Here is a 15,703-nt window from a genome sequence, read left to right on the forward strand (position 1 = left end):
GAGGCAAAGCAGATAGAGAAAGAGAGAGAGACCAAGAAGAAAACCCCACATCTGCCCAACCATAACATCTGGATCAAATGAAGACCTTTTCAGGGAGCTTCTGAGCGAGCGAATAATAATAATTTACAGGAGTCCAGTCTAAAAGTCATAAATGCAAAAACTAGCTTTTCAGCATTACTCTGACACAGGACATTTCTAATTTTAGCAATATTCTTCAAGTCATTGTAGGTAGTCCTATATATATCTTTAATATGCACACTGAAGGATATATGGTCAAAGATTTCTTGCAGTGTTATTGGAGGCCAAGGTAATACCATCAAGGCTTACATGTCTATTAGACACACCTGTAGGTTCAGTAATTGATTTGTATCTCCTGCCTTTATGAATAAATAAAGCTGAGTTTTATCAGCATAGCAATGAAAATGCATGCAATTATTTCTACTAACATTGTCTAAGGGAAGCATGTGCTGTCAATAGTATTGATCCTTGCACAGAACCCAGAAGAATGTTTCCCTAATGGTTAAAATTTTATTTGTAAAGAAGTTCATGCAGTCATTAGCAGTTAAGGTCAAAGGAATACTTGGGTCAGCAGAGCTCTGACTCTTTGCCTGGCTACCCTCTGAACAGAAACTGTTTTCCTCTATCAGATGTCTAATCTTTGAGGGCTTTTTAAAGAGTAGCAAAGTATTTTTTCCAGATCAGAAGGTCTTCTAATTTAGTAAAATGCCATTTCCTCTCTAGCTTAAAAGGTTCCCTGCTTTAAGACAGATGTGACTTATACAAAACTGTACATTTCTCTGATTTGTTGAGTCATAGTTGGGCTATAACGCAGGTAACAAGATAATCTGCCTCTGAGGGAGTAAGATTCAGGTAGCTGCTCGGCATCATGAGTCAGTGCATGGTATTATTGAAGATAACAGTGCAGGGATCATGTCTTTAAACTTTGTTACAGCACTTTCAGAGATACATTCACTGTAATGAAATGTATTCCCATTATTGTAAATTTAAATTTAAAAAATGGTCAGACAAAATGCGTTTTTAGGGAATACTGTTAAATACTCAGTTTCTATGATGTACCATATGTCAGGACAAGATTTAGAGTGTTTTTAAAATGATGAGTTAGTTCATTTACATTCTGAAAGAAGCTAATTGTGTTTAAATCATATGCAGTGTGGATGTTGAATAATGAATAATGTTAAAATCACCTTCAACAATGATTTTAAGTAATGCTCAGTTAGTTGATTTAGCTGTGTTGTTTTGTGGCTACCCTATTTAGTAATTAACCCCCAAAGACAATTAAATAATTTCAATATGTGTTAGCACAGCTTGAAAAACCACGTGCCCTTTGAAAGAGTTACAGCATCAAACACTCTTAGACTTTTTTTAAACAGGCTGTATTTATCTCAATGTCACATTTGTTCATCCAGAAAGGAAGACCATTTATCAAAACCCAACATGTTACATTTTCCTCAGTTGTAGTGAAAACATGTTGTAACATTACATTACAGCTTTTTATGTCAGCAGGGTGGATACATGAAAAAAAATGCTGTTATTCTGTTATTGTATGCCTTATCTGCTCTATATTTTATATTATAGTTTTGCTAATATTTCAGCATAATCTACAATGTTTTCTAATTGTTACGTTATTTCGTATTTCTGCAGAGCTGAGTATCTTTTTTGAAGAAATTGTTTTGTTTAGTCGTTCAGGTTGTTCCTGCAGGTGGAAGGGGGCAGAGTTTCACCATTAAATCTCGTTTGGCTGTAGGAAACACCTCCCTCCGCTTTTCGGATGGGGCGGATAGAGTTGCACCCGGGACACCCGTCAACTTTTCTGAAACATTCCGATAAGTGTCCGACGTCTTACCATGCCTGGACTGTAACTCACTTTGGATCGCCGGTCTGTTTTCTTGTGCTCCTGAGTCATGGCTCCATTTGGAAAAAACTTCCTTAAAGCCCGACTGAAAAACAGGTAACTTGATCAGATGAGTATGAGCTTTCTTTAAACCTGTTGAGTGTGTTTTCCCCCAACTTCGAGCATTAGAAAAAAAGACGTTACAATGAAACGCGTGAGGGAGACGATTTACGCACAACTCGGCGCGCATCGAACTACGAATGAGCAGCACAAAATAAAACGCAGTTAAGTTGTTAATTTAGTTCTGTATATCATCTTTTTGACTATTATTATTGTTTAAAAAAATGATGTCTGCTCGGTCCAGTTAGAAAAATTGACAAACCCCCCATACTGAATTCCAAGGAAATAATATACACTTCCGTGGAATATGAGATTTTGAGTTTTCTTATTTTCATCAAGGTTATTACTATCTTAAACAAATTCATTCTTAATTTCCTTAATACTATTTGGGGAGTAATATATATTAATCTTACTAATTAAAAGCCAGTTTTGGCGAACCTGTCCGTGTGTGCACATGTTAAGATTTTTCATGTTACATTTTTAATGTAACTATACATGAACGATTTTATCAGTGTGCCAATGAGTGATGTGCCTTTTAGTGGTGGTCTTTATTGTTTGTTTACAACACTGCAGGCCTACTGTACATTAGCTTGTAAACGTTTGGACTTTCTTCTGCTATTATAAAAACACGCACACACATATGTACACATACAAAGTAGTAGAGATCATGTCATCAGTATTACCATAATTTGCTTTTTGCAATTTCTCTAAGAGCATAGCTTGGCCTTTTGATGTGCTTCTCTCTGCAGCTGGGGTCCAGCTACAGTTCTGTAAAGGCAAGGAGGAAAGTAGAGTTACTGAGCCACAAGCTGTCGTCTGTTATTGGTGTAGACATTCTGCTTCTTTTGTTGACTACAGACTTTTGTTGTGCAGAGCTGGTAAACAGAGTTCTCTTTCTGAGTATCTAGGTCATGACTGAATCCCTTGCTGCCAAGACCAAGATAAGGAAAGTTAAAGTGTTTTAATTAGCTTTACTCATTAAGGGTCTCAATTAACACCAAACACAGCAACAACGCTGAGAGGTATGGTAAAGTACAGTGCTAAGTTACAACACTTTGACAGAGGCACCATCAGCAGAATTGATGCATTTTCACATCACACAGAGCTGAGATGAATTATCTTTGATAACTTCAAACAGTCTGACTGAAGTTGTCTCCAGTGGCTGTCTTATTTTTTTTTTTTCGTGCATAGTAATTATCATCGAGGCACCTATAATTATCTCAAGTGTTTAGATCTTTAGACATGTCAAACGCTTCACTTCGGAGACACCTGAGGCCAGCTCCTACTCGAGGTGAAACTTTGAGCTGGATGTTGACAACACGTGCAGTCAAAGCAAACCAAAGCATCAAAATGTTCACAAAATAAGAAAACGTTAATGTTGATTTGGTAAATGTAAAAAATATTGGAATATTCCATACTAAAATCAGGGAGTCTGTTCCTTCAAACAACAGGAAATACAAGCCTCAGAATTATGTGACCAAAGCAATGTAGTGACCACTTGCACTAAGCCACCACTATAGCATTGTGTTAATTAGTTTTTAACATTGCTAGATTAATACAAATTTGCAGGCTGCAGAAAGCAATAAAAAAAAAGACAGTTTGTGTTTAAAAAGGACAGGGGAAGTCATTTCTTTTAATGAGAAAGGGTTGTTATGGTGATTTAGATACTTCCTGTGGGCAAAAGATAATAGGGGTGGGCGATTTCACATAAGAAAGGAAAAAACGGGGTGTGTTGTGTCTCTGCTCACAGATGCCTATCAGGGAAGGAGTCTTCCCAGAGATCAACATATCCAGATAGAAAAGTCACGTGATTTCCTCAGCAATCCCTCATTCTCATCCTCAGATAAGAACAAGAGGAAACGTCTCCTGTCCAGCATCCAATAGTTTCTCTTCTGCATTCTCTGTGTTATGCAAGCCAGACAGACATTTTGTAGATACTTTAGACTAGTATGATTTATTTGTTTTGGCTTGGGTTTCTATATCTTACCTTTTCTAGTAAACCCCTATTGTTTTATATGCACCAGTCAAACCTGTAAATTGTTAGATAAATTACAAGTGTTGGTCTCAAAGAAAGAGAAACTTTGATTAGTGTAGGAAATGCAAATGCAAGCTTTTTATTGTCCCCTTTCACTTGTCTGATATTATTGACATTTACGTTTTTGAAGAAAAAAAAAGTGCAGAGGTCATGAGTCTGCAGTGCATTGTGTCATATCCTGCAGCGCACATTCAGTTTCCTTTTAAAGGAAATACAGCTGAAAAATGTCTTCACTTCATCTCTAGTTGATCCAGTCAGCCACAACTTTTTATCGGAACTTGTTATTCCAGTCAGCATTAGTTTAGTCATGAAATCAGGACAAGTAAGTAAGAAATGTTGTTAAGACAATTGGATTGCACATAGGCCTTTTTTCTGGTTTTAACTTGAGGTTAGCATTTGTGATTTGAGGATTTATGTTAACTTATTTGTTTGTACTTAGCTTGGCTTAACTGAACAGATCAAGATGCCAGTAAAATTCATGACTTTTTCATCAACCTTGTGTTAAGTGCTAATTATGAGGTATTACAGCTATGAAAACCACAAACAAAATCAAGGAGTTAGCATAAATCACACAGATTTTAATTTTAAATTGGTTGATGCTGCATAGAAGGTGAATTAATCTATCTGGGGTAAGTTTGATAGTTTCACTCAGGACTGTTTTGAGCTGTAAAAGCAAACCTGTGATCTTATCAACAGCAAATATAATCAAATCCAAATATACTCACGATTCCATAGTGAGACGTGTTGACAGCAGAGGCTAAAGGACATGTTTGCCTATCTACTATCAAAGCTTTGTTTCTGTTGAGCATATTTGCATCCCTTTTTCGTCATTGATCTGCCAAAACATGTCGGGACACTTTAGAGCTATAACTCTGTCATTTGCTATGACTTGCTCAAACCACCAGCATACAGGCCTCTGTGGTAACTTGTACCTTGCAAATTTATCACACAAGTGGGAATTGTTAATTCCTTCCAGGTTGTCATTATGAGCATTACAATATGCTACCGCAATGCAGCCGTAACGTAATCATCCAACACAGAAGCTGGTACGGAAATTCCTATAATTTAAGGTTAAACTGAACTTAGACGTGTGGGTTGTTTCCTCCCACACGTCCCAGTTCTAACTGGATATCTCTGCCTCTAAGTTCAAGGTGAGGTCAAGTGGGTCTGCTCAGGTTTCTCAGGTTCATTCAAGTGTGAATTTAAAGTCGAACCTGTACTGTGCCAGTCACCGTGCAACATCCGTCTTCACACATAAGGGGTTTATATTTTAGTTGTTCTTTAAAGTATGTGTCATCTGAAGCTGTAATTCCACATTAGCTTTGAGTTCATTACACTATCAGTGTCAGCTTTGTCATTTACCACCCAGCGGTGTGACCTATGAAGGCACCCTCATTTGCTGCGTCTGGAACTGCTGTGTAATCCCAAGCTATGAATATCAAATGGCACCCAAAGTGACAGCCCTCATAAAGTATGTGGTGCGATGCAATCAGCGCAGCAGTGCATGCACTACTTGTGTATGTCTTGTCAGAGTCCTAACAGTTTGCCATGCATCTAATTGTTTGCTGTCAAAAAACACCGCAAAGATCTGGTTTAACCACATTTCAGCCAGTGCAGTAAGTCAAAGTGGTGATGTCTGTGAGGCTAAGCCAGCACAATTCGAGTTGCCATTAATGGAGTCATATTCCTGCAGTATTCTTTCCAAAATAAACACAGCGGAAGAATCATTGTTCTATGAGGTAGAGCTTTAAAGAAAAAAATATGCTATTGTTTAGGCTGAGGGGCTAGTGTACAGCCATCTTTAAAGTACCATGGTAAAAATTGGGGTTTTCCTCAATAAGGAGCACTGTAAAAAGCCATAAAAGTGCAAGTTAGGTACTGTTTACAAGGATGTGTCAGTGACAGAAAACTTCCAGGAATTGCTGGGAGTTTATGTGGATTTTGATGTACTAGCAGTTGACTCACAACCCCGAGGCTTACAGGGCCTTAAAGGTAAGTGATAATGCTGTTAGCTGCAGAAATGCAAAGCAGGATACCAAGAGCTTTCAAAAAGTTCTGCCACAGCAGGACACAGACTTCACATCTACTAACTGCTAGGAATCATTGAGGTTTTGCCATTTTGGGTGCATTACATAAGCTACAGTGTTTAGACATTCTCCAAGTCAATCCACACTGGCATTAGTTGCAGCATGTGTACTGCACTTTAACAATCAGAGAACGCTAACAATAAATATGCCTTTAACTAATTAGACTAAATTAGACTCATAAAAGTCATTCTCATGAATAAATGAAATATTTATTTCTTTTTCATCCAAATAAATCATTTGCTTTCAGTTCCAATGTGTTCCAGTGATAATGTATAATAGAAACTGTTAGCTCTTTCTTCACAGTAGAATGAAAATTAAAAGTAACCATAGTGACCGACATGGAATCTGTTTCCCCCCTTCCTCCTACAGTGCATAAAACTATAGTAGCAGGATGTTGCCTGAGTGCTGGTGATTGTGGCCTGAGACAAATACAGGTGTTTCCCTGCCTAACTGTATTGTCTTCCTGCACAGCTGTGGCCTTGGGTCACCCTTTCTGAAATAGCCAGTGTATGTACAGCATGTTTATTCACCTGCAAGATTAGAAATGAGGACAGTATGTGACATGTTCAGGTTTATTGGAAATATCTGCATTGTGTATTTACAGATGTGTTGTATAGCTATGCTGCACTGAACATGTAATGATGATTTTGTTCCATTTTCCTTTACCTTTCTTCTTCCGTTCCCTTGCCCTTCTTGCCTCAGCCATTCTTTCATCCTTGCAATACAGTATAACAGTGGCTCACAAAATATTTTTTGGCCCCATATAATGAAATCGCTTTGATTTTTGGATTCCTCATCACATGTTGAGAGTGGTAGGAGAGGTTTTGGCCCATTAATGCGCATGTGAAAGTAACCTTTAAATATTTTTTTCATCAATAATAAATAAAATATGTATAATTGGTCAGGTTTACCACTCGTAATTCATCCAAATGAATTTGTTTTGTACATAGCATTTTAATTTAAGCTAACAACTACACTATGTTTAATAAAAGTAATGGGTTAAAAAGTGAACTAATGTATTGTATTATATTATAATATATAAGATTTTTTCAAACACACCACAAACTTGCCACAGTTGATGCCATGGTTGATGCTCTTTGGATTTTCTCAAACTGCCCTAACACATATTGACTGCTCTATGATGTTGAGCTGTTGTGTCAGATAAGCTCATTTTTTAAGCATGTGGCCACTATGTACGGTGTACTGTGTACACCGCCTGTTTTCTTTCCTGTGCAGCAGTAGCACTGGGGCCGTGTTGTATTGGGTGAAGTTGGAAATTCCATGGTCAAAGCAACAAGGGTCGTTGTCTATTAAATGCTTGAGGCATGTTGGAATTGTTTGGCCTACACATAGCTCAGGTATTTGCTTTGCTCCGGTTTTCTCCAAGAGTCTCAATAACCATTAACCAACCTATTGCGCTGTATGAATTGCATTCCTGAGACCTTATTCACCAGATGTTTACACTATGCTCCAGTTGGGTGTTCATGTGTTATGTGGGAACCAATACATTGTGGTATCAGTCTGTCAAATCTACAAAATGAGAGATAAGCCTCTTTCTCCCTTTGAATAATATACATAATGTCTTAGTCATGCAGGTTGGGGTATCTATGTCATCTTAATAGGATGTGGTTTGTTGTTTTTTTTGTTGTTTTTTTTTTGCTTCCTCCCGCATTGGTGACGTAAGTTAGCATAAGTTGCATTCGGCCAAGGTTATCAGAACAAATAAAGGCAAAGCAGGTACCTGATGTAGGGTTTAGATGTGAAGACGTTGCTGGATACCAACCTGAGGAAAAACACTGAACTTTGATAGCTAGGCTAAACAAAGGACTTGATTTTAATCCCAAAGTCTGTTTTAATACATTGTAAATATAGATAAGACTTTAGATTTATCTAGATGGTAAAGTGAGATATAATTTTAAAAGGCTTAGATGAAAATCCCACTTCCAGACAAGTGAGTGACACAGTGTGTTGGCCCATTCTTTTTACCCATCAGTGTCACTATATCAAATTTCCTGACGAGCTACAGCCAGATTTCCTTGTTGATGTTATCTGCTTTTGTTATTTAAGGCTAATTTTTTCAACTTTTTTTTCTTCGTAAATGTGATATTATCCAGGATTAGAAGAATGTTTTTCTGATCTATTACTGTGAACTGATTAAAGAAGCATTGTCTTTTGGGTTGAAAAACCACAGACCAACATTCCTTTAACCCACAAAAATCAGTCTGCAGTTTAACCATCAAAGGAGGAGCTCTACTTTTTTGTGTCTGTGATTTTTATGTGGATAATCTTTCTCTGGGTTTCTTTGCGATTAAACTGTCTGCAATTATAGGAGTATTATGTGTCACTTATTTTTCCCTGAAGACTAGAATTTAACTTTGAATAATTCACCAAGACAGAAACTTGGCAGTCAGAGTTTCCCTAATGAAACACATGAATCGCAGAATGTTCCTAACATGTTATCGTTCATATAAATAATAGAGTGATACATCATTCTTTATCCTGAAATCAGATTTGAATGTCTGGTGATGTTATCTTCTTATTTGTGGCCGTCTGCATTGCCGGTGCCTATCATTTAATGACTGGATATTAGGTCCTGAATATTACCGGTGGTTCATTAAGCATGTAAAAAATGAATATCTTCGGTCCATCAGAGGTCAATTTTTGAACAGGTTTTACGATCCATGCAAAAACTTAATGAGGGCCTTGAGGTTAAATAGCTCAGAACCGAACTATTAAGTGATCATCTCTGATGAGTAAGACGATGAGAAACAGTAATAGAATCAAGCCAGGAAGCACAAAATGACTGAATGTAGTTTTCTGCTCATTGACCTAATGGAAAGCCATCAAACAAGGATGCATTCATAAAAACATAGTACTTAGAATAGGAAAACAACTTTTAAAGTATTATAGAGAGAGACTTATTTTACTTCAGACAGCAAGTATGTTGAAATATGGCTGTCTAAATTTCCTTTTGGGATCAATGAAGCATTTATCTAACTACATTTTTTTAACCCTTTTGTTGAACTGCTGTCTAGAAAGGAGCATTTATAATCACCAAATGCACGTGTCTAGAATTGAATTTGTGAACATAACTACTACTATCACTTAAAATTTATTCCAATTCAATTTATAAAACTCCAAAACACAACACCAAGTTAAAGACTTACAATAATACAGAGAAAACAGAGAAAACCCCAAAAAGCAGATGTTGCACTTTAGTGACTGTGGGAAGGAAAAACTCCTTATTTACAGGAAGAAACCTGCGGCAGAACCAGGCTCAGTGGGGGTCAGCCATCTGCCCCAACCTGTTGGAGGTGAGGGGAAGGATACGACAAGCAATCCAAACCCGCCTTAATGCAATGAAACATGAAGGGTTATATTTTAATGTCACAGAGTGTAAACATTGTAGAGCATTAACTTAAGAAAGCATTTCCAAGTTTTCATGCATAGCCAAAGTTGTAACCTTTGTTTTTCTGTCTTCTGCGTAGGACAAAAGATGCAGAGCCTGTGGTAGGAAAGGAGATCCAAGTTACTGTCTGCAATGAAGAGAAGGTTGTCTGTGGAGTAACAAAGCATACAACATGTGCAGATATGATTCAGGCATTACTGGATGATCACAAGTCAATCCCAGAGAGCAAGCGGCTACTGGATGGAGAACCCAAAGACTTCTGTCTCGTTGAACGGTGGAAGGGTTTCGAGAGAGCTTTGCCACCTCTTACCAGAATACTGAGACTCTGGTATGCTTGGGGTGATCAGAGGCCCTTCATACAGTTTATTCTAGTTAAAACCAGTGATTTCGTGCCTCAGCCTGCTAAGAAAGGTGGAAAGTCCAAAGGGGCCAAGCTGAAGCGATGTGAGCACGGTCGTGCTCAGTATTCCCAGTCTCTGCCAGCGGAAAAACAAAAGCGCATGGTAAAAAAAGCTTTCCGAAAGCTGGAGAAACTTCATATGGAGAGCAAAAGCTCCCTAGGTGCAGAGGAGATCGACCAGATGGTGCAACTTATTCTCAATCAGGACCACACAATTAGAGAGCAGATCCAGCGGATAAGGGAGCTAGATTCAGAGATTGAGCGGATTGAGCTGCAAGTCCAGCAAGAAACCAAGTCGGAGACTTCCTTGGCTCAGGCCTGCAGTCCAAATTCCAAGGCACACATTGAGGAGCAGCTGCAAGAATACTTGTACACCAGCGATGGGGTTGTACAGCTGGACATGGAGGTTCAGAGGCACCAGGAACTCATCCTCCAGTTGTCCCATGAAATTGACGCTGAGCTTAGGATGGCCAGCCTCGCTCTGGCTCAAGATGAAGACCAGGAAGGAATGGCCGCTGGTTCCTGGATCCCCGCTGACACAGACGAAGCATTTTATACTGCTGAAATCGAGAGGCTGCGGGGCGAACTGAATCACAGCCTCTTCACCGGTGTTTCCATTCACAACCAAGCTGCTGAAATAGACAAGCAGATAAAGTACTTTGACAATACACTGGTTTCTAAGGATCAAGAGTGCTGGCAGTTAGCCGCCCAGCTGAGCTCATTGCAAATCACGGACAGCACAGAGGAGGAGCAGCCCATAACAGTCCAAGGGAAAAGTGAGACCCAGTGCGGCATTTCTCAGACAGTGAAACTCAAACACACCCTGTCCCCTCTAGACATTACAGACACAGACTCAGACACTGGGATTAGCTCCACACACAGTCAGGACTCTCTGTCACCGTGTCTCGATTTCCCTCCCCCGCTGGACACAGACGTTTGAAGAACCCAGTTCACTCAGCAATGTGTTGTTCTTCAGTCACCAGCTGCAGTTTTTTACTCCTCACATGTGCTCTTTGTTTCATGCTTTGTGCTTGCAAAATTGTCAAAAAGACACATTTTCTGCAATTTTTAGTGTCTCTGGAACTTTGTTGCATCGTCATCACACTATGCCAAAAAGAAGAATGTAAGAAATGTCAACTTGGGTTCCAACAAATTAATATAAGTGTACTGTGGTTGATTCTTAAGAGTGTTCACAGAAAATTGGTCAAAAATGTTTTTGCAAAGAGTTTGCAAGATGCAAAACATATCCTTGTTTAATATGAATAATTTTCTCAGGTATCAAAGTAACAGATGGTTAAGTATCAGTGTAACATGAAATAATACATGCAAGACACTAACTGAGGCTGTGCGTGCACTACTTATAATCCTACATTATTGATAGAAAGTTTTCCCATTTTTAATTGCCAACAGAGATGCAAAGAACAATTTTTAGATGTTTAGTTTTGTCACTTTAGACGATAGTAAATAAGCTTTTTGCTTTTTGTAAAGTTCTCAAGCTATTTATTAAGTTGCACTTCTTACACACTTAAGGCTATTAACAATGTTTTATATTAAAACAAAAAGATAATAGTTTTGATGTAGTATTTGTAAAAGAAAAATATACTTTAAACACTGTTCTTGACTATTCTGTAAATACAAACCTACTTCGCCCTATTTCAAATGGTAATTGCCCCTTCTTGATATATCATTATTTAACTGTGATTAGATGACATCTTTCCGTCTAGAAAGGGCTACAAAGTAATTTCTAAGGCTTTCATGATTCAACACTAAGAAAGAGAATAGATAAAAATGGCATCCATTGCAGAGTTCCAAGGTGAAAATCACTGCTGACCAAAAAGAACACAAAACCTTGTGTCACATCTACCAAAAACATCTTGATTCCCGAATATTCTGTGGATTGATTAGACAAAAGCAGAACTTTCTGAAAAGTTTGCATCCTGTTACACCTGACGTAAAAGGTAGCACAGCATTTCATAAGGAAAACATCATACCAACAGTCAAACACAGTGGTGGTAGTGTGATGGTCTAGGGCTGCTTTCCTGCGTCAAGGCCTTGGCAACTCTCTACCAAACAGACTCTGTCCTGGCAGACAGTGACCTGTCATCACCTGAAACTCAAGTGCACTGAGGTTATGCAGCAGGACAATGATCCAAAGTACACCACTGAATTGCTTAAATACACACAATGAGCAATGAGCTCACAAGGAGTCCAAACTGAAATCTAATTGAGATGTTTTGGCATAACATCTCAATTAGTTTATGCTCAAAAATATTCCAGTGGGGCTTAATTAAAACAATTCTGCAAAGAAGAGTAGAACAAAGTTCCTACACGGTGACGTGAAGGACTCATTGCCAGTTATTGCTAATGTGTAATTGCAATCCATGCTGCTAAGATTGGCACAACCCGTTATTGGGTTTAGGGGTTTAGTTTTTCACACAAGACCTTGTTGCATTTAGTTATTTTACCTTAAAAGATGAAATCATCATTTAAAAAGTGCATTTTGTATTTACCCAGGTTATCGTTGTCTAATGTTTAAAACAGTGTGACAAATATGCAGAAATAGAAGATATCAGGAAGGAGGCAAGTACTTTTTCACAGCACCTTATGCTCCTGCAAGTAGTATAAGTAATTACTGAGAAAGACACAATTGTAAAAGAAAAGCTTATTTATTTACTGTAGTTACCAAACTACCAGTTACCAAAATTTTGGGACATTGTGTAAAATTCAAGTAAAAATAAAATGCAATGGGTTCATGAGATTTGCAGATCTTGTAAACCCGTTTTGCTCGTAAACATTTCAATCATTTTAATATTTCATGAAAATATTATCTCATTTTGGATTTGGTGACAGCAGCATGTCTCAGAAAAGTTGGTGAAGGGCAAACGAAATTCAAGTTACAACAATTTCTGGTACATAAATAGCTGGTGGGACATTTTTCAGATAATTTGGCAACAGGTCAGTAAGATGACACGGTCTGAAAACATGTGAAGCCAAAAATATGACAAAGAAGACAAAGAATCTTATATCAAATAAGAATGGGACAACATTCCTCTCCCACGAGTCCAGCAACCGTTCTCCTGAGTTCCCACATGTTTACAGACTTAGGGGAAGCTACACAGCATAAACATGGCTCTCTTCCAACTTTTTTGTCATGCAGAGATGTGTTGCTGCAGTCAATTTCAAAATGAGCTAATATCTTTTTCTTAAAATGCCACATTTTTCTCAGTTTAAGCATTGAATGTGCATCCTGTTGTTAATTAAATATGGGTTTATGAGATTTGCTTATCACTGTATTGTTTTTATTTGCAATTTTCACAGCGTTCCAGCTTATTTGGAAATGGGTTTGTATTTTTCAGATGTAATTTTGTGACAAATCACTATTCGCTACCTACCTAATCAAACACTATATTCACTATCCACCAAATTCAATTCACCTGCCCTGCGTTTTAACCACTTAAAACATAAGCTATTATAAAGAATAATGTACATCTTGACTTTCATAATAAAAACTAATACCTTAAATACCTAAAAACACTGTCGTTGGGTTTTTCGGCACCATTTGTTTAGGATTTGATTGTCTTTTAAATAAAACCTAGCAACAGTGCTGCCTAAGGAAGGGCATCTTCTTATGCAAATCATAGGATTTGAAATCATAGGGCTGCTTGCCACATTTCCAACAGTTTCACATCTAGTTAGGGTCTATAAACACTTACAAATTGGTTTTGATCAAACACAAAACTACGCCTGGAGACTGGCGTAGTTTTGTGTCCTTTTTGGGAAGAATACATCTTCCAATGTTTTTTATCATTATTATTATTATTTTAGTTGCCATTTGTATAGGCACAAAATCTTGGGTTATTAAAAATGCAAAAAAAAAAAAAAAGTGGGGTAAAACAGGCCATTTAAGCAAACTTTTCCCATCTTTTTCACCATTTCACAAGTTTGATCACAAGCTTATGTGTGTTAATGGTCATTTTTAATCACCTCCAAAAGTCAAGTTAAGCACTGGGCTGCTTCTAGAAAATCTTAATTCAAAGGTTAAAAGGGGAAAAAAAAAACTAGTGTGTCATACCCATTGAATTGAATTAAGCTCTCAGTCACCATAGAGATATGACACAGCTACCTCAGAGTCCTCAGGCACCATATAATCAGACGAGATGGTCACCAGGCTAGCACAAACAACAGCGAGCACTCTCCTCATGTCTAGGTACTGCTGACAGATGAACACTTTGTACTCAGGGCAGAGCTGGGCTGGAAAAAAGCAGAGGATATCTATTTCACACACTAATTGACTCACCCACCCTGCCCTCTTTCTTTGCTCCTTCAAGCTACCAAGTAACCAAGCATGAAAGGCCTGAGAGCTTACAGTTCGAAGCGATCTTGCACTGGTATCCCTAACCTGTTGATGAAATGGAGGTTTATGATGTTATGGACCAGGCTTTCTATAGCTCCTTTCTACTCCTTTCTGAGAACTCAAGCACTTTCTTCTACTAAGTGTCAATCACATAATCATACATGCACATAGTGGTTTTATCTATACAAAAGCACTTTGTATCTAACTCACTCACACTCCGATGGATACATCAGGGAAAACTTGGGGTTTAGTATCTTGACCATCTTGCTCTTTGAGACATGGGGAACACAGGAATATCTGGGGATTGATCTGACCTTGTATCCCCAGACAGTCTGCTATCCAACTACTAACCAGGCGCTAACATTTTCCAAAATCCGACAAGATCGGATTCGTTTTATTAAACTTTTAAGAAATACACTTTTGGCACATTTGAAGGAAATGATAAAATAAAGAGCCACAGAGCAAATAGTTTTCATTGTGTCATAATAAAGTTTGATTTCCCTCTGATCTATAGAGAGAGCCCAAGCTGTTTTTTGATACTGCATTTTCTAAGTGACCCCACTGATTGTGGCCACAGCAGACTCACTCACTATGAGTCACAGCATCTAGATAGAAGAGCTAGATTGCTTAGCTGTCTGCTGCTGAGGCAGATAAAAGACAGACTGTGGCTACAGCCATGGTTGTACTTTGGTTCTTATGATTACGCATATGACACATTAGCTTATAATGAGTGTTGCACTACGTGCAGAGGTTTTATGACGTGTGGAGTGGAAATCATGATTGTGCTAACTAGGCATTGTATTAAACTACTGTGTTCTTTAACGGCTTAGGTGGATTGGTAGCAAATCTTTCAAAAGTAATGAGAATAACTTTTGTGGCTAACATGCAGGTTAATGCCAACAGGACCACTGAAGGACAGTCACAGCACAACACACACTGAACCGAAGTTACATGTGCTTGAATGATATTGATGTGGATTGTGCTTTGATCAGAGCCACCAGTGCACATTTAAAATACCAGAAAGGCTGGTCCAACTGTAAGTGAAAATATCAAGAGGGCCCCCTCACTGAAAAAAAGTATGCAAAAATAAGAACAGGTTAAAACCAAAGTCAGAAAAATCAGCCGTGTCTATGTTGAAAGATCTCATTAAAAATGACAATAATGGTTTACAAGTGCAATGCCGGAGGGTGAAATTTCACTGCATGAGTCATCAGTGCTCTTAATACCTCAGGGGGAGCAACAGAATCAAACTCCTTTGTTTACAAGCATCAATAAATTTAAGAGTTTGAGCATGTGAAGCAATAACTTCCTGAAAAAGTCATGGACACATGAGGAGAATGTGGGTGTTTCTGACAACAAGTCTGAATTTGGATGAGCCAAATTTTCAAAAATAAAATCTGTTCACATCAAGAGCACAGTGTCGTGCCTCAGACACATGATCAACGT

The 15,703-nt window shown here is 38.2% G+C and overlaps 1 protein-coding gene across 1 annotated transcript; it reads left to right on the forward strand.

Moving 5' to 3' along the window:
* The first annotated feature begins 1,848 nt into the window (after positions 1–1,848).
* On the forward strand, positions 1,849–13,606 carry rassf9 (Ras association domain family member 9). The gene is made up of 2 exons (XM_063480941.1): positions 1,849–1,969; positions 9,583–13,606. Exons 1-2 carry the CDS (start codon positions 1,923–1,925, stop codon positions 10,841–10,843), a joined length of 1,308 nt encoding a protein of 435 aa, XP_063337011.1. The 5' UTR covers positions 1,849–1,922; the 3' UTR covers positions 10,844–13,606.
* Positions 13,607–15,703: the final 2,097 nt, after the last annotated feature.

Source organism: Pelmatolapia mariae, linkage group LG7 (assembly GCF_036321145.2).
Source record: "Pelmatolapia mariae isolate MD_Pm_ZW linkage group LG7, Pm_UMD_F_2, whole genome shotgun sequence".
Lineage (NCBI taxonomy): Eukaryota > Metazoa > Chordata > Actinopteri > Cichliformes > Cichlidae > Pelmatolapia > Pelmatolapia mariae.